A 19075-nucleotide genomic window follows, 5' to 3' on the forward strand; every position below is an offset into this window, starting at 1 on the left:
AAAAGACACCATTTCGAGCGTGGCCGTTTTCGTGCGGGTGACACGTAAAAGCACCCACTACACTCTCTGAGTGGTTGGCGTTAGGAAGGGCATCCAGCTGTAGAAACTCTGCCAAATCAGACTGGAGCCTGGTGTTGCCATCCGGTTTCACCAGTCCTCAGTCAAATCGTCCAACCCATGCTAGCATGGAAAGCGGACGTTAAACGATGATGATGATGATGAGTGGAATGCAACATTGACTTCACATGTATTTGAACTCAGAATATAAAGAGAAGCTAAATAGATATCATTAAATGCTACAAAGCACTTTAAATCGAACACAATGGATTCTGCCATCCATTTCGTCTCTGAATAGGAATCCATTGTTTTTTTACTGTTGTCCCCTAATCCTAATCCTTTCTATTTATAGATACAAATTTTGGAGGAGGAGGAGGAGACATGTTTGAATACACTGACCACAGTGTTACACCCTAACAATAATAATAATAATAATAATAATAATCATAATAATAGGAGCAAGTAGGCGTTGAGCTGGGTGAAACGTTAGGATGCTAGGTGGAATGTTAAGCGATATTTCGTCTGTCTATGTTTTGAGTTCAAATTCCACTGAGGTTGACTTTGCCTTTCATCCTTTTCGGGGTTGATAAATTAAGCACCATTTGCACATTGGGGTCACTCTAATCGACTGCCCCCCCTCCCCAAAAAATTTCGGACCTTGTGCTTAGAGCAAAATAGAATAATAATAGGTGCAAGAACAAATACCACAAGGTATTTTCCAAATGCAGAGATGCATTGTGTGTATGCATATGAGTGTATGTGTGTGTGCATATGTATAAGTGAGTGTCTGAGTGTGTGTATGAATGTGTGTGTGTGTGTGTGTGTGTGTGTAGTTGGATGCATAAAATTTAATGCTTCCATCACAGAGGTTGTGCTCTGAGTATGTAACCATCAACATTGGCTTTCATCTCCCTCGTTTGGTAGATGAAAGGTGGTGGGCGACAAAAGATTGCTTTACCTTTCCGTTGTCCATGATGATGACTTTGTCACATTCCACGATTGTATTCAGACGATGAGCAATAATCATGATGGTGCAGTTGGTGAAACATTGTTTAATGGTGTTTTGGATGAGGGAATCAGTTTCCGCATCAACAGAAGATGTCGCTTCGTCAAGGACCAATATCTGGAAATAGTAGAGCAGAGACACTGAGACATTATGATTAAACAATTCATGGAGGGATTAATTGTGGACTAAAGAAAGTTGATGCTGTGATCATCATCATCATGTAAATTATGTAAATTATGTACATTTGACGGATATTTGTCCTCATCTTGTTTGTTGTTAATACAATGTTTCAGTTGATATACCTTCCAGCCTTCATCAGGTGTCTTGGGGAAATTCCTTAGGTATTTTTCGATGTTGTTGTTATTATTATTATTATTATTCAGGTCACTGCCTGGAATCGAACTCGGAATCTTGGGGTTAGTAGCCTGTGCTCTTAACCACTATGCCATATACCTGATGAGGACAAATATCCACCAAATGTAAATAATGTACATAATTCATCTCTTAAATATAGAACTGTAAAAGATAAAAGTTTCTCAGCTTCAAACTTACCTTGTTTGCACGAAGTAGGACTCTTGCTAGACACAGTAACTGGCGCTGACCAACTGAGAAATTCTTTCCATCTTCTTCTACATCAGAATCTAAACCATTTTTCAATGCAGTAATCTGGAATTGAAGGTAAAATATTTTTACAAGACACTTGTCACCCACAAACAAGAACGGTTTGGTAACGTGTAACATGCTTTCACTAATTGTTTTAGGTGCCTGTGTTATCGTGAGCTGACATAGGCACCCTCTCAACCCTCATACCTTTTGGCCCAATGGCTCATCCAGGGGGTGACTACTGAGGAAGACAGACATGAATATTGTATTGAGGTTCAAATCCTGCCAAGGTCACCTTTGTTTTTCATCCTTTTGGGATCAATAAAATAAGCAACTGTCATGCGCTGGGGTTGATGAAATTGACTACCCCCACCCTCTGCCTAAAATAGAAAGAAGGGGGAAGAGCAGGCAAAACTGTGAACATAAGTGCAGGTGTGGCTGTGTGGTAAGAAGCTTGCTTTCCAACCACATGGTTCAAGGTTCAATCTCACTGCATGGCATCTTGAGCAAGTGATTTCTACTATAGCTCTGGGCTGACCAAAGCCTTGTGAGTGGATTTGGTAAATGGAAACTGGAAGAAGCCCATCGTATATATATAAATGTGTGTGTGCGTGTGTGTATGTATATGTTTGTGTGTCTGTGTTGGTCCCCTCATCATCGGTTGACAACCAATGTTGGTGTGTTTATGTTCCTGTAACTTAGCAGTTTGGCAAAAGAGTCCAACAGAATAAGTACTAGGCTTACAAAGAATAAATCCTGGGGTCGATTTGTTCGACTAAAGGCGGTGCTCCAGCATGGCCACAGTCAAATGACTGAAACAATAAAAGAATATATATATTGCATGCCTTTCTGTCTGTGCCCCCCCACCCATCATCACTTGACAACCAGTGTTGGTGTGTTTACATCCCCATAACTTAGCAGTTTGGTAAAAGAGGCTAACAGAATAAGTACCAAGCTTAACAAAAAAATAAGTCCTGGGGTTGATTTGTTCAACTAAAAAGGTAATGCTCCAGCATGGCCGCAGTCACATGACTGAAACAAGTAAAACAATAAAAGAATGAAAGAATGCTAAATGAAACGCTTTGCAACATCTTTTCCATTTTTACATTCTGAGTTCAAATCCCACCAAGGTAGACTTTGCTGTTTGTTCTTTCAGGGTCAATGAAATAAGTACCAGAGGAGCACAGGGGTCGATATAACTGATTCATCTCTCCCCTCAAAATTGTTCCAATATTAAAAAGATAATCGTAATTACTTTGTCCGGATCATTCAAAGGATAAACATTTTCCTATGTAAAATATTCATTAAATTTACAAAATAATCGACTCACAGCATTCTTCATATAACAGTTTTCCAGTGCCGACCAGATTTGTTCATCTGTGTAATTGTTGAAAGGATCCAGGTTATATCTAAAAGAAAAAATGACACATAAGCCTAAGGAACGATCCATGACAGAAAAGGATGAGGAAAGATCCATGACACAGAAGCCTAAGGAAAGATCCATGGCTTGGAATATCATTAGGAGAGCATATCCACAATTGAGTAATTCAAGAACTCAGGGTATGTGATCACAGGAAAACCAACAATAAAAACAATGTATGATGGACATTAAAAGAGAACAATAAAGATGATGACATGGAGAGAAGAAGGAGAAGATGCGTGTGTCTATGTGGTGGTGGTGGGGGGGGGATAAGTAATGGAGAGGTTAATAAGTCATTACCCTAAGATTCATAAGTGTGGAAATGAAATATGTTTTGTGGGTTCAAACACAGGTCCGGCCCAGGATGTTGAAAGCATTTTCACTGTCCCCCTTCAAATTTAAGGGAGTACAAGCAGCCCACCCGCACCCTCGGTTCCCAAGCCTATGATAAGACTGTATCGTGGTAAGAGCGGTGAAGAATAGACAGACAGACAGAGTATTTTCTATGAGAAAAGGGTTCTGAATAGAAGAACAGTGTTTATTAAAAAAGCCAAAATAATTGTGAGTAATAAGCTATAAATGTGGGATCAATACCTAATAGTTCCAATAAAGAGAACTGGATCCTGGGGTATAATCGATATTCTGGACCTCAGCTCTTTGAGACTAACTTCAGTAATGTCTTGTCCTCCAATTGAGATTGTTCCAGAAGAGGGTGCAACCATTCGGAAAAGTGCAAGTCCAAGAGACGATTTCCCTAGAAACATGATTTAAGGAAACTGTGTCATTCAAAAAAAAACAGGAGATTAAACATTTTAATAGAGTCTTGCTTCAACAACTTGTGTTGGGCAGGTTGTGTGTGTGTGGGGGGTCTGTGTGTGTGTGTGTGTGTGTGTGTATGTATGTATGTGTGTGTGTGTGTGTCTGTGGGTGTGTGTATGTGTGAGTGAGTGTGTGTGTGTGTCCTACCTTTTATCTTTGCATTAGACACCTTCCAGTCGTAGTTAATTTTGTTATCAAATCATTTATAAATACAGTATTTAAAGACTGCTGTTAATTGCAGGCTTTCTTGGAAGTGTCATGTGCTAATCATCTTCCATCCTGGTTAATGAATAACCCCCTGGTATCAATATTCAACCATCCTCATTTGTCTTTTGTTGGGTGGGGGGGAATACTTCTTAAGGCCAACTCTCTGTTTCCAGTAAACGTCATCCTCCTCCTCATCATCCATCATCGTTTAACATCTACCTTCCATGCTGGCATGGGTTGGATGATTCCACAGGAGCTGGCCAGGCAGATGATTGCACCAGGCTTCTGTGTCTATTTTGGCACAGTTTTTACAGTTGGATGCCCTTCCTAACACCAATTACCCAGTAGAGTGGACTTTGTACTCTTTACATGGTACAAGCACAGGCGAGGTTTTTACAGCTGGATGTCCTTCCAAATGCCAACCACTGTATCTAATCTAAAAGCCAAGATATACATGGTAAATATATTAAAAAAGAATTTTGTTACTGATCTATTATTATTGAAACTCACCTGATCCCGATCTTCCAGCAATTCCAAGTTTTTGTCCTGGCAATACTTGTAAATGTATCTTCTTGAGTGTGTTTGGCAAATCACTGCGATATCGCATGCTATAGTCCTCAAACATTATATGACCAATGTCCATCCAGTTGGGAGAAACATTAGTTGTTGGTTCAATTTCAAAGCTTTGCAACTCCTCACCAACCTAGGTATTGTTAGAAAATTATTATTTTAAAATCTCACAATGAGAGATCTTCAGCAACAGTACTTTGGTGATAAAGGTTGTTTGCCAACATAACATGGCAGTCCTGGTTTAGGACGAATGTTGCTGTAATTTAGCCCCAGGAGACATCGTCTCCATCTAGCTATACAACATGATCTGTGTCCTTATATTTTCAAACAAAGGAATCTAGCACCCATACACAGCTCAAAACAATATCTGGGTATTGCGATTTCCAGGTTATTTCCCTTCATCAGCACAGATATTGTTTTGAACTGAGTTGGGGTGCTAAATTCCCTTGTTCAAAAAATATAAGGACACAGATCATGTTGTATAGCCAGCTGGAGATGATATGTCCTGGGACTAAATTACAGCAACATTCGTCCTAAACCAGGACTGCCATGTTATGTTGGCAAACAACCTTTACTCCTAAATATTGTTGTTTGAAATGAAACAAGTTTTAATTTAAGTGTGTCTTGGGGAATTACATCAATAAGAAATAAACACTTTGGTTCTGTTTCACTCCATTGATTATTATTAGTCACTTAGTTAACTATTTAGACCTCGAACCCAGAAGAGTAAACAAGAGAGACAGAAACAAGCAGTAACAAGGAAAATGCTGCTTGTATTTGAATACTATGCAAATATTCTTTTAAAAAAACGTTTCATTGAATTTTTCGAATATTTAATTGTTTTCCATACTTACAATGGAACAGAGAGCAGACTCTAAGTTTACATCTATGAATATCTAACCTCTCGTTGGTCTTATTAAATGCCAAATGTATTCTTCACAATGACAACCATTATTTTGCAAAAAGCTATCTATAAATGTTGGGCTTTTAGGAGTGAAGCTGGATATCATGTTAGAAGATGATTTTTTGGTTGTTTGAGTTTATGTATGAATGAAAAGAAATATAATGACCTTGATATATTCTGCAACTCTTTTTACAGAGTCAAACCTTGCAGCCGCATCTATTAGAAGCCGTATCACAAAATAACACATTCCTATAAACTGAAAAAAACAAAAAAAAAACAAAGCAAAAGCAATAAAATATGTAGTAATAACAAATATTTAACGTATACAACACTTTGAGTCAACACACACACACACACACACACATATTTGGAAGAAGTTCTAATCAAAATATTATTGCAAATTTTATTCACTTGTTACTTATTTATGCTTCATTCTGAAGTAACCAATGCCCCACCTTAAAAAACACTGATTTTGTGTGTGTGTGTAGATTTTAGCGTTTAACCCCAGCCAGCCCTCATTGACCAAGCAAATTTTTGATCAAAGTGACTGAAGTCTTTTATTCAGAGACAAATGTATCTAGTACTACATCTTACAATGTGTCCCTTTTCAAAAGCCTACAGAATATGATTTTGAGCAAGATTTGGCTGCTATTTCTAGTAGTGTAGCATGATTTATTATAGAAAGGCTTCCTGATGATCTTATGCTAACTAAGCTGAAACGCCATTCAGAATAAAAAAGCAAAAATGTTTTCCTGCACCCTTCTTGGGGTCAAATAATTGCACAGATTAAATCTCGGTGACAAAAATCTGGATTGAGGACAGAAACGTATGTGCACAGGGTTTCTTAAAAACTCCAGAAAAATAAAACCAAATCCAGTCAGACTTTTAGGATAATATCAATGCCTTGATAGCAGAAATGACCAGTGTCTGGTTGTTTTAAATAAGTTTCTGATGTAGTCCTGTTTTATGGCATGATACATTTCTATCATGTTTGTTTTATAACCACCACCATGTTTTAAAAAGCAGAAAAAGAAGAGCAAGAAGAAGGGGAGGAGAGAGAGAGAGAGATGGAGAGAGATTCAAGACAATTCCTTACCTAAGACATTTTATGCTTGAAAAATTGTTTGTGAAGCAATTTGTACATGATGAGAGGCATCCGTAAACCAAGGTTCCACGGTAGAGCTCATTGCTTCACAACAAATCTTTAGTCAACTAGAGCTCACTGCCTCACAGCAAACCTTTAATCAAGTAGAGCTCATTGCTTCACAACAAATCTTTAGTCAACTACAGCTCACTGCCTCACAGCAAACATATAATCAAGCAGAGATATATTGTCGTATGACCAACTTAAATATTCTTAAAAGAAATTACATACCTGCACAGCAAAAACTAATCCAAGTCCTGCAAACTCTGCTGAAATTTCTTTGATGAAAACAACACTAATGATAAAAGCAAAGAGGATTAAATTGGCAATAAACTCCAGTCGTACTGCAATCCATCGATCTGAGAGATAGAACAGGAAACTAAAAGATGTGTGTTTATCGTGCAGATCAGAAAACCTGGAAATATACAAGAGAAATTGGTAAATATTATAGTCCTCCAGGCAATAACAGAGGAATTCAAGACAGGATGCCCCTGGGAACTCCTCTATGCTGATGACCTTGCTCTAATTGCAGAGTCACTATCAGAACTAGAGGAGAAGTTTCAGGTGTAGAAGCAAGGATTAGAATCGAAGGGCCTTAGAGTCAACCTAGCTAAAACCAAAGTCCTAATAAGTAGAAAGGTAGACAAACCACAAACCTGTACCGGTAGATGGTCCTGCTCAATCTGTAGAAAAGGCGTAGGTAGAAACTCTATAAGATGTACCCAGTGTAAGTTATGGACACAAAGAAGTGCAGCAATATCAAAGAAAGGCTAACTAGCAAGATAGTTTTTGTATGTGGCAGATGCTCAGGAGCAATAAACATTGAAAATGTGCAGAGAACAACTTCTGCCACACTCCAGGGAGAAAAACTAGAAGTAGTTCATAGCTTTCATTACCTAGGTGACCAAGTCAGTAGTGGGGGAGGGTGCGCTGAAAGTGTAGCTGCTAGAATAAGAATAGCCTGGGCAAAGTTTAGAGAGCTCTTACCTCTGCTGGCGACAAAGGGACTCTCACTCAGAGTAAAAGGCAGACTGTATGACGCATGTGTACGAACAGCCATGCTACATGGCAGTGAAACATGGGCCGTGACTGCCGATGACATGCGTAAGCTCGCAAGAAATGAAGCCAGTATGCTCCAATGGATGTGTAATGTCAGTGTGCATACTAGACAGAGTGTTAGTAACTTGAGAGAAAAGTTGGACCTAAGAAGCATCAGTTGTTGTGTGCAAGAGAGACGGTTGCACTGGTATGGTCATTTGGCGAGAATGGATGAGGATAGCTGTGTGAAAAAGTGCCACAGCCTAGCAGTTGAGGGTAGCTGTGGAAGAGGTAGACCCAGGAAGACCTGGGCTGAGGTGGTGAAGCACGACCTTCGAACATTAGGCCTCATCGAGGCAATGACTTGTGACCAAGACCTTTCGAAATATGCTGTGCGTGAGAAGACCCAGCAAGCCAAGTGAGACCATAACCCGTGGCCTTTACCAGGGATGTAGCAAGAAATGTCATCTCAAGATTGACATTACAAGCATTTCTCATGCTATGTAAATATTGTGGTTTTGAAAATCTTGCCATAATGTGGAATTCAGTAACCCAAAATTTATTTTCCAGTCATGTCCATATATCATGAAAATCAATGGAAAATACATGTTGTGCTATAGGAATTCCATGTCATTGGAAGATCTTCAGGAATGCAATATTTACATAAAATCTTAAAACATGAATGGCTACCATGGAAAGAGGGTTTTTTAAATTTTTTATTTGTAATAAGAGAGGGAAATCCAAATTCTTGCTGAATAATTAAGGGATTGAAAACTATTTCTAAGAAGTCAGTGTTTGAAGAATATTTTGCTGTAAGTAGACTTTCTGATTGCATGAAGACGTGGCCTTCATTTTACAAGATTAAATATTGGCATTATAACAAGATGGCGCCTTTCTGGTACATCTAACTTTTACTTGTTATAGGAGATGTGATCCTATTTTTACTAATCTGAATGGTTGTCAAAAGAGACAGATTTCACTGAGATTCCAAAGACCACACACACCTTACATTACACACAGTCATCTACATACACACTGCCACACACACACACACACACCTTACACATACAACACAGTTACCTACAGCCAGAGTCCTGCATTATCACAAATGCACACATTACATGTAACACATACAGTTACCTCCATCCATCCATCCATCCATCCATCCATCCATCCATCCATCCATCCATCCATTGCCATACACCATCACACATTTTACTTACTCAGCATTTATTAAAGTATGTTACGACAGGAATAAAATGCAAACAAGAAAGGAGAAATGAAGAAATAATATATTACCAGCTGAAAAAAACATTGTTTTTTCTGTAAGCAAAAAGTGATGTCAGTCCATATAAGGAAGTGGTGATGAGACTGATTAATGGTGACCGAGAAGTGTTATCAAGTTTCTTGATTTCAAGGACACTTCTAGTAAATGTCCAACTGATAACCACAAAGATTATCAGCAGTAAAATAAAGGCCACAGTCACATGTGGTGCTATGATAATTAAAGATATGATAACGGCCAGCAACAGCACAATCCCCAGTAAAGTAATTTCTCCTGAGAGGGGCAACCGATTGTCAACTGGTGAGGAAAAATAAAAAAGGGAGAGAAAAAGAAAAAAAATAAATACAAAAACAAAAAAAAAGTTGGGAACAAAAAACAGAAATAAATAAAGAATATTTCATGGTTTCGAAATAGATTAGAAATGGGATTCAATATTTCCAATGTTTCAACATTAAATATAATCCAAGTAGGGTTAAAAAAATGGGCTTAGGGTTAGATATTGGTTCCAAGTTTTGGCATAGGACCAGCAGTTTTTGAAGGGAAGGGAAAGGTAATTATATCGACCAATGATTGACGCTTATTTCATCAACCTTGAAAGGTTGAAAGGCAAAGTCAATCTCTGTGGAATTTGAACTCAAAATGCAAAGATAGACAAAATGCTGCTAAGCATTTTGTCCTGACATGCTAATGGTTCTACCAGTTCACCCACCAGGGTTAGATGAGAGCTGGTTAACGATATTCTGGGTCAGTGTGGGAGATAACTCTGAAAGTTTCTATATTCTTATCTGTTGCAATCTTAAATATAATAAAATACACAAAGTCCCTGTCAGTCACACTAGAGGGAAAGAAGAGTAAAACAACAAATGGAGTGGGAGTGAATGGCAGTCAGAGGCACTAAAGCAGGTGGACAGCACAGGAAAGTTTGGCTCTAAGGACGTTCACAGTTTAATCAGAATATTCTTGCAAATTTTTATCGTAAATTGTATTCAGCACCCATGCACACACACAATATATATAAATATATATATATATAAAATTGTATATTAAACACTTTTGTTTTCAAAATATTGTTCACGTAACAACCTATATATAAATGTTATGTGAATGATAAACAAATAAGACACCTCAAACATATTAAATCTATTAAACATCAAAGATAAAATATGTATATATGTATGTATACATGCAAAATAAGAGAAAGCAAAAGGTGAAAACTTTCAGATGATGAATTTTTATGCATAAATATAGAGATATTTATATTAATAGGTTTTCACAGAATACAAACAACAGAGAAAATAAAAGGGGGTGGAAGAAACGTGTTATAAGTCCAACAGCTGTTTCTGGCAGCTCGGCAATTCATAATAATAATAATTCCATCTTTGAACTTCTCTGCATTAAGATCTGAAGTGTAAGAACTTCTCTACTCTAATGACAGAGGCTCATTTTATCCTATGTCAATCACATCCATATGGCCACATATTGTAATGAACTAAATCTACCAGCATTATTATGAATCGCCGAGCCTCTAGAAACAGCTGTTGGAATTATAACACCTTTCTTCCACCCCCTTTAATTTTCTCTCTCATTCGTACTTTGTATAAGTTACACCTATTAATATAAATATCTCTATATTTATACATAAAAATTCATCATGTATACAGATTTGTGTGTTTTGATTTATGTATGAATTTTAATGCATATACTTGTATATCTAGACATGCTCATATGCTAGATATCTACACATGCTTAGATGATAAATTTCTGGAAAGTTTTACACATTTTTACAGTTCCGGCAATGATGTTCTCCTTTCCAAATTTGAGAAACCTAATTTCTCAAGATTGGTACTTAGGCAGTGTGTTACATATCCCAGTGCCTCAATAATTACAGGTATAAACCTGAACTTGGAAGTATGTATATATGCAAGCTTATATATATATATATATTTCTTTTCTCTTACTCTTTCTTTTACTTGTTTCAGTCCTTGACTGCAGCCATGCTGGAACACCACCTTTAGTCGAGCAAATCGTCCCCAGGACTTATTCTTTGTAATCCTAGTACTTATTCTATCGATCTCTTCTTGTCAAACAATAGTTGTAAGCATCACCATCATACAAGCAAGTGTCATTTGTTGGTAATCTTTTGTGAAAACGTGTCCAGCCATGGGGAAATATTACCTTACTTGGAAACTGGTGAAGGTTAGTGACAGGAAGAGCATTTATCCAAAGAAAATTTGCCTCAGTGAATTCCAGCTGACCCATACAAGCAGGGAAAAGTGGACGTTAAAATAAAGGTTGGCAATAAATAAACTGGAAATACAAGAATTGATTTCTTCAGCCTCTTTTATGTAGAATATTAGTAAAGCACTCACGTTCTAGAATATCTGAAGAAAATCTATTAATGATCCTTCCAGTAGGTGTGGAGTCAAAGAATGACATTGGCATATTAATAATGTGCTGCAGCATCTGTTCGTGCAGTCGAGTGGAACCTTTCAATACAGTCTGTGAATATTAAAGAGAAAAGAAAGTTACTTTAGCAAATAACCTAACAGGTGATAAACAATTGACTCTTACTGTTTTGCTGTCTATTGTAATATAGAACTTATATATTATAATGCCTTGTTTTCCTTCTCCTCTTCATCATCATCATCATCATCATCATCGTTTAATGTCCGTTTTCCATGCTGGCATGAGTTGGACAGTTCAGCTGGGGTCTGGGAAGCCAGGAGGCTGCACCAGGCTCCAGTCTGATCTGGCAAAGTTTCTACAACTAGATGCCCTTCCTAACGCTAACCACTCCGAGAGTGTGGTGAGTGCTTTTTACATGCACCGACACAGAAGCCAGTCAAGGTGGCGCTGGCATCAGCCATGTTCGGATGGTGTGGAAACTAGGGATAGACAAGTGGTTGGTGAGAGCTGTATAAGTTATGTACAAGGATGCTACCAGTAAGGTGTAGGGTAGGCAATGGTACAGCAAAGAATTCAGGGTACACAATTCATCCTTTACCTTATTTCTGACCACTGGCTGAGCATACGTGTGGAGACAGCCAAGAGAAGCATTTGATCCAGACTGTTTTCTTCCAACTGTTAAACATGGAGGGGGATCTGTGATGATCTGGTGGGGGGGGGGACTATATCTTGGAAATCCGCCGGCCCAATGGTTTCTCTTCATGGCAGAATTAATAATCAAGATTATTTAAGCATTTTATCTGATCAAATTCATCATCTGGTTGCGGAACTGTTTCCAGAGGGAAACGCAATCTTTCAGGATGATAATGCGCCAATTCACACAGCTAAAGTTGTTACTGAATGGCACGAGGAACATTCTAGTGAAGTTGAACATCTTATCTGGCCACTACAGTCCCCAGATCTCAATATTATTGAACATTTATGGTGCATTTTAGAAAAACAAGTAAGGAGTCAATATCTTCCACCATCATCACTACAAGAACTGGAGACTGTTTTAGCTGAAGAGTAAACAAAAATGGGTCTATTGAGATGACTTACTTTAACGTAGGAAACTCCTCGAATCATATGGAATAAAACCATTAACAGACCGATGCCACCATAGATAGAGGCATTAAAAATTAAATTGGATTCACCCTCAGACTTTGTTGAAGAGTTGGAATAAGTAGCGTTCTTAGTTGAAGAGTTTAGATCTGTGGTGTTATCACTGAGTATTGTAGGATTTGTGATATTATTGGAAGATGTCTGAAATATAAAGATATTAAATGATAGAATTATAATTAACATATGTTCATTGAAAGAAGGAGGAGGAGGAGAGAAATACAACCCTCTTACGTACAAAATAGCCTGGCTATGGAAAATGAAGGAGGTGAAAATAGTGCCAATAATTGTTGGGTCCTCGGGGACAGTATCGAAAGGCATCAAGGGGAATATAAAAGAAATTGGAAAAGAGTGCCCAGTAGAACTGTTGCAAAAGGTTTGCCTCCTTGGCATGGCCAGAATAATCAAGAAAGTATTAGATAGCTGAAAAGAACGGATAGCATGGTACCGTAGGCTGCAGATAGCAAGCCCACTACACATGCAAGACTCCAGGAGTTCCAACAAAACCTGAGATAAAGAGAAATAATAATAATCCTTTCTACTATAGGCACAAAGCCTGAAATTTTGGGATTAGGGGATAGATGATTACATCGACCCCAGTATTCAACTGGTACTCAATTTATCAGCTCTGAAAGGATGAAAGCCAAAGTCATCCTTGGCAGAATTTGAACTCAGAAAATAAAGACAGATGAAATGCCGCTTAGCATTTTGCCCTGCATGCTAACAATTCTGCCAGTTCACCACCTTCTTCTTCTTCTTCTTCTTCTTAATAATAATAATAATAATAATAATAATAATAATAATAATAATAATAATAATAAAACAACAACAACAACAACAACAACTGCAGTACCAGGCAGTGGCTCTCATGGCTTCTGATCTTAATTGATTGGAAGCGTTATCATGTACATTGTTTTGTCTTGGTATAAAAGATGGGTTACAGCAAATATTCTGCTCAATACCACAGATTTGCTTGTCAGTTGTTTGACCTTAACCAGTTGAGCATGTCCCTTGGTGGCTGACGATATGTGCATCTCTGATCACGAGCAGAAGTAGTGGGGAAGCATCACAGCCATGTGTTGAGAGGAATTCTTTGGAATTTGGATAATTCATTTCAGGAAACACGGGTGTTTTGTTCAACATCCTTAAACAACCCTTATTCAGGGACCTTTTGAGCGGGATGGGCTACTCAAACCACAAAAAATTGTAACTGGACCCCACCTGCAAGGTTATGCTCTTGATATGAGAATGATTACAAAAGTTCCTTTCGAGCACTGCTTTGAGTCCTGAGCTTCTCAGCCATTGTTGGGATTTTGCTTTGTCTATTTCTTTTCTATTTAGCTTAACCCAATATTTGCCACAAACGGGGCTTTTCTTGCCATCATTTTATCATGATACGTTGCTGTTCCAGTTTTAGTTTGGATTTCAGTTGTTTTACAGCTTTTGTTGTTTCTTCTTTTTCTTCATAGTTGTTGAGTAACATGACTTCTTTTTTGTATTTGCCACAGAAAACAGTTTTTGTTTGTTCGTGTTTTGTAGCTATTTATATTAGTTTTCCTTGCTTCTGAAGTAGGCATTTCTGTAGTCCTACGGTAGTTATTTATTATTATTATTATTATTATTATTATTATTATTATTATTATTATTATTATTATTATTATCTTTACTATTATTATTGTCATTATTATCTTTGTTATCAACAATATCTATGTATTCACTGTACTGTTAGGCTCATCCCTATTGCGTTTCATTTACATACAGAATCAATTCTCTATTTTTAAAATTTGTGAAGGTTTTAAATGTGTCGTTCACGAGTAAGGAATGTGTAAAGTTGTATTTGTATTTTGATGTTGAATGAGACAAGAAATGAGAGTCGTCTTAGGAAACTGTAGAACCCAGCAATGTATAAAGTTGTGTGAGTGTGAGTGTGCGATTATGTGGACACAGGCATATATGTGTGCATGAATGCGGTTGACTTCTTTATATGTGTGAGGGTGTGAGGGGAAAAAAACAGTCACTTACAGGATTATGTTCTTTCAGAATAAATGTTAACCACCACATTGAAAGGACTTGAATAGAAACACTGATAATGAATAACAGCAGCACAAAGAGACACTGAACAACCCCTCCACATGCCTTTACATACATTCCTAATTGTTCAAAGGAGGTATTTTTTGATATGTCTTCTTTAGCAACCAGTTCAAAATCTACAATTAAATGAAAAATAAGAAAAAAAAACACAGTTAAAATACGATAAAATGCCAGTGAAACTTTCTTGACATGATGTTATATTATTTTTACAATGTGTTTTACATGAACTGGGGCTCACTGATGCGATGACAAGTGACTGAGACCTTTGGAGATATGCTGAGTGAGATCATAGCTATGACCTATGCCAGTGTCACATAACCGGCTCATTTATGAGTTCCCTTCAATCATCAGGCAATGTGCTGTGCTTGAGAAGACCTGTTGAGTCAAGTAAAACCACAGTCATAGCCAATGCCAGTACCGCCTCATTGGCACCCATGCCAGTGGGATGTGAAAAGCACCCACTACACTTTCGGAGGGGTTGGCGATAGGAAGGGCATCCAGCTGTAGAAACACTGCCAGATCAGATTGGGGCCTGGTGCAGCCTTCTGGCTTGCCAGCTCTCAGTCAAACGTCCAACCCATGCCAGCATGGAAAGCGGCATTAAATGATAATGATGATAAAACAATGGAAGAATATTGAAGAAAATATCTTCTATTTCACATTTTAAAATTGTTTTTTTACATCAAAATAAAATTTTACACCCAAGACTTATACAAAGCCACTTGCCTCACTAGAGATTTCTAAACTGCAGTCTTTCTTAACATCCCAATTTCAAACAGTGATTTGTTAAAATTCTAATTTACTCAGGAGAGTAAGTCATATTGTTAATCCAAATAATATTGTTTTACTTACCTTCTGGAACACAACTATATTGGCTTATAGTTGACATTGTGCTCATTCCCCGCTGTAGAAATGATGGTTGTTGGACTCTAACAGCTGAATAAAGGTTAAAAAAATATATTTGACATTATTATATATATCTGCTGTAGTTTTCAGTTCAGTCCCACTGTTTGGCACCATGGGGGAGTGTCTTCTACTGTAACTCCAGACCAAATGAAGCCTTGTTAATACTTGAAAGTAATTCTACTCTCAGTAGATGGAAACTAAAAGATGCTCATCATATGAGTGTGTGTGTACACACACGTACACACACACACACACACACACACACACATGTAATAGCATTAAAAATAGAATGGTACTGAAACAAATGTAACTAGTCATTGAATATGTGCTAAATTCTTTCTTTATATTCTTATTTGCATTTTATATATATATATATATATATATATAAGTTGAAAATGCACTAAGAATAGTTAAATTTTTTTTAATTATCATATTTAAAGATTTAACCAGTTTCACAGTTTAAACTGATCTTCAAAAGTTGAGATAGAAACACATGGCTTATGCTGCAACTGTCTTGCTCTTGACAAGTGATTGAAGCTTGTCCTATTTTTATAGGGAGGACATGACCCAAATTTGTATATGTTTTGGATAGGACTTGATTAGTAGAAGATAGAAGTCATTGTACAAAAACTTCTAAGTAGGACAAGTTTCAAACACTCGTCAGAAGCAAGACAGTTGCAGCATAAGCCATGTCTTTCTATCTCAACTTTTGAATATCAGTGTAAAATGTGAAACTGGTTAAATCTTGGAATATAATTTTAAAAAATTTTAACTATCCTCAGTGCATTTTCAACTTCGATTTTTTATATATTTTTACCTGTGTGGAATAAAATAGCTTTTTATATATATATATATATATATGTATATATATAGATAGATAGATAGATAGAGAGAGAGAGAGAGAGAGAGAGAGAGAGAGAGAGAGAGAGAGAGAGAGAGAGAGAGAGAGAGAGAGAGAGAGAGAGAGAGAGATGTGTTTGTGTGTATGTGTATTTATGTCTCAGTGCCTTGACATCACACAGTAGTTGTAAATGAGTGTCACTGTTATATAAACAATGAAATCTGTTTCCGATCTTCTGTGGAAATATGTCTAACCAAGGGGAAATAATATCTTACTTGGCGAGGGTTGGCAACAGAAAGAGCATGTGGTTGTACAAAATTTGCCTCAACAAATTCCATCTGACCCATGCAAGCATGGAAAGAGTTGTTAAAACAAGGATGATGAGTAAAAGAGAATCACAGAGATTGTCTATCATATTTTATCTCAAGGATTGAAACTAGGGACATTTATGCAAACAAACAACAACAATTAGGACATCACATCTTCAAAATACAGTGATGAAAAGGTTTGAAAATATTTTCTTAAGATCTAACATTCAATGTCTTAACATTTCTGTAACTCAAAAGAATGGAGATGTTTTTGTTTATGTCATTAAAAAAGACAAAAAGCAGATTTACACATTTTTGTCTCATTCTCTCAATCATCATCCATGATAATGTGGGTTGGCTAAGTCTGCAATACATTAGCTTTTCATGAATATTGATCTCATGTGTTTAATCACAATTTGCTGCCACATGGCCATGGTCCATTAGTAATAATTTACTGCCATGTTGTCACATATTGTCTTAGAGGAAGAATTTTCTTCATTTTTCTTGAGCCCAAGGCTCTATAATCCAGTTACTCATCTTCCATGGTGCATGAGTGGTTGAACAGGAAGCTAATTGATTGATGGCTTCAAGGCCTTCAGAGGGGCAGGGACAAGTTTATTACAATGCCCCCTCCCCCAGTACTTGACTGGTACTTTATTTTATTGAGCCCAATGGACAAAAGGCAAAGATTGGCAGGATTGGGATAAACGAAGATAAGGTAGATATTATTCAAAGCACAAACCTTCTGTTGATGATTCAGTGAAGAAAGTGTCAATGAGATTTGCATAATCTTGATTTGCATCAACCAGCTGTTGGTGTGTCCCTCGTTCAGTGATTTGACCCTCTTTTAAGAAGAGGATATGGTCACATGATGTAAGGTACTGAAAATACATAGAGCCATGAGAGGAGCGGTAAGAGGTGTCAGACGTAGAGAGGCAATGTGAGGATATGTGTATATATATATATATATGCGTGAGAAGACCCAGCAAGCCAAGTGAGACCTAAATCTAAGGCATCAGCCAGTCCACTTAGGCGTACCTTCCTTCATTGGACACTAAACTCCACTTGCGAAGACCTGTTGAGGCAAGTGAAATCGAAATTGAGTTAAATTCAACGACTGGCATCCATGCCAACATCGTCTCCTTCATTGGACATGAAACTCAGCTTGCGAAGACTTATTGGGGCAAGTGAAAGCGAAATTGTGATGGCACTTGTGCCCGCGGCATGTGTAAGGACTTTCGAGCGAGATCGTTGCCAGTGCCCCTGGACTGGCTCTTGTGCGGGTGGCACATAAAATACACCATTTTGAGCGTGGCCGTTGCCAGTACCGCCTGACTGGCCTTCGTGCCGGTGGCATGTAAAAGCACCCACTACGCTCTCGGAGTAGTTGGTGTTAGGAAGGGCATCCAGCTGTAGAAACTCTGCCAAATCAGATTGGAGCCTGGTGTAGCCATCTGGTTTCACCAGTCCTTAGTCAAATCGTCCAACCCATGCTAGCATGGAAAGCGGACGTTAAACGACAATGATGATGATGATGATAAACACATATATATATACACGCACACACACATGCATATGAAGGTCCAGTAATTTCTCGCCGAACAACCACACAGATTATTTGTTTATAGTGTTGAATTGATTGTGTTCACATAAGCTCACTTCCTCCATCTAATCAACATTACCTGTACAGGTGTACCATGTGCCACATGTCAGAGTGCAATACTCTAACCCCTAATCCAAGCACCTTCACACACACAGACATATATATATCACATATTCAACCAATTTGAGGATATAAAGGGATGGTTGCGTCCAAGTTATACTGGTGTAATATATCATACTGTGGAGAGAGATCTCTTCAATAAATATATCATAGACATCAAATATTATGAAGCTAGAAAATTCTGCCAAGATTGACTTTGCCTTTCATCCTTTTGGGGTTGATAAATTAAGTACCAGTTACGCACTGGGGTCGATGTAATCGACTTAATCCGTTTGTCTGTCCTTGTTTGTCCCCTCTATGTTTAGCCCCTTGTGGGCAGTAAAGAAATAAGAAGAAGAAGAAAAAGAAGAAGAAAGAAGAAGGAAAAGAAGAAGAAAGGAAAAGAAGAAGAAAAAGGAAGAGCAGCAGCAGCAGCTTCTTTACTGAAAGACTCTTACCTGGAGCTGGTGTGTAACGAACAACACAGCCTTTGTACACAAAAACATGTTGAAACACTCATCGTAGATTCTCTTTCCAATGTGAGCATCGACAGCAGATAATGGATCATCCAAGAGGTAGATATCGCTGTCATTGTAGAGGGCACGAGCTA

The 19075-nt window shown here is 37.8% G+C and overlaps 1 protein-coding gene across 1 annotated transcript in view; it reads right to left on the reverse strand.

Annotated features, from left to right (window-relative positions):
* The window catches only part of LOC106868465 (ATP-binding cassette sub-family C member 5), a 74543-nt gene that overhangs the window by 3525 nt on the left and 51943 nt on the right, over nt 1–19075 (reverse strand). Inside the window, exons 18-31 of the mRNA XM_052970999.1 lie at nt 18924–19072; nt 17506–17644; nt 15561–15644; nt 14640–14824; nt 12558–12761; nt 11423–11552; nt 9068–9350; nt 6962–7145; nt 5753–5842; nt 4623–4815; nt 3681–3840; nt 2997–3075; nt 1616–1729; nt 1016–1180 (exon numbers count right to left, since the gene is read on the reverse strand). Coding sequence (XP_052826959.1) covers nt 1016–1180; nt 1616–1729; nt 2997–3075; nt 3681–3840; nt 4623–4815; nt 5753–5842; nt 6962–7145; nt 9068–9350; nt 11423–11552; nt 12558–12761; nt 14640–14824; nt 15561–15644; nt 17506–17644; nt 18924–19072 — 2159 coding nt within the window. The remainder of the gene's footprint in view (nt 1–1015; nt 1181–1615; nt 1730–2996; nt 3076–3680; nt 3841–4622; nt 4816–5752; nt 5843–6961; nt 7146–9067; nt 9351–11422; nt 11553–12557; nt 12762–14639; nt 14825–15560; nt 15645–17505; nt 17645–18923; nt 19073–19075) is intronic.

Source organism: Octopus bimaculoides, chromosome 10 (genome assembly GCF_001194135.2).
Source record: "Octopus bimaculoides isolate UCB-OBI-ISO-001 chromosome 10, ASM119413v2, whole genome shotgun sequence".
Taxonomy (NCBI): domain Eukaryota; kingdom Metazoa; phylum Mollusca; class Cephalopoda; order Octopoda; family Octopodidae; genus Octopus; species Octopus bimaculoides.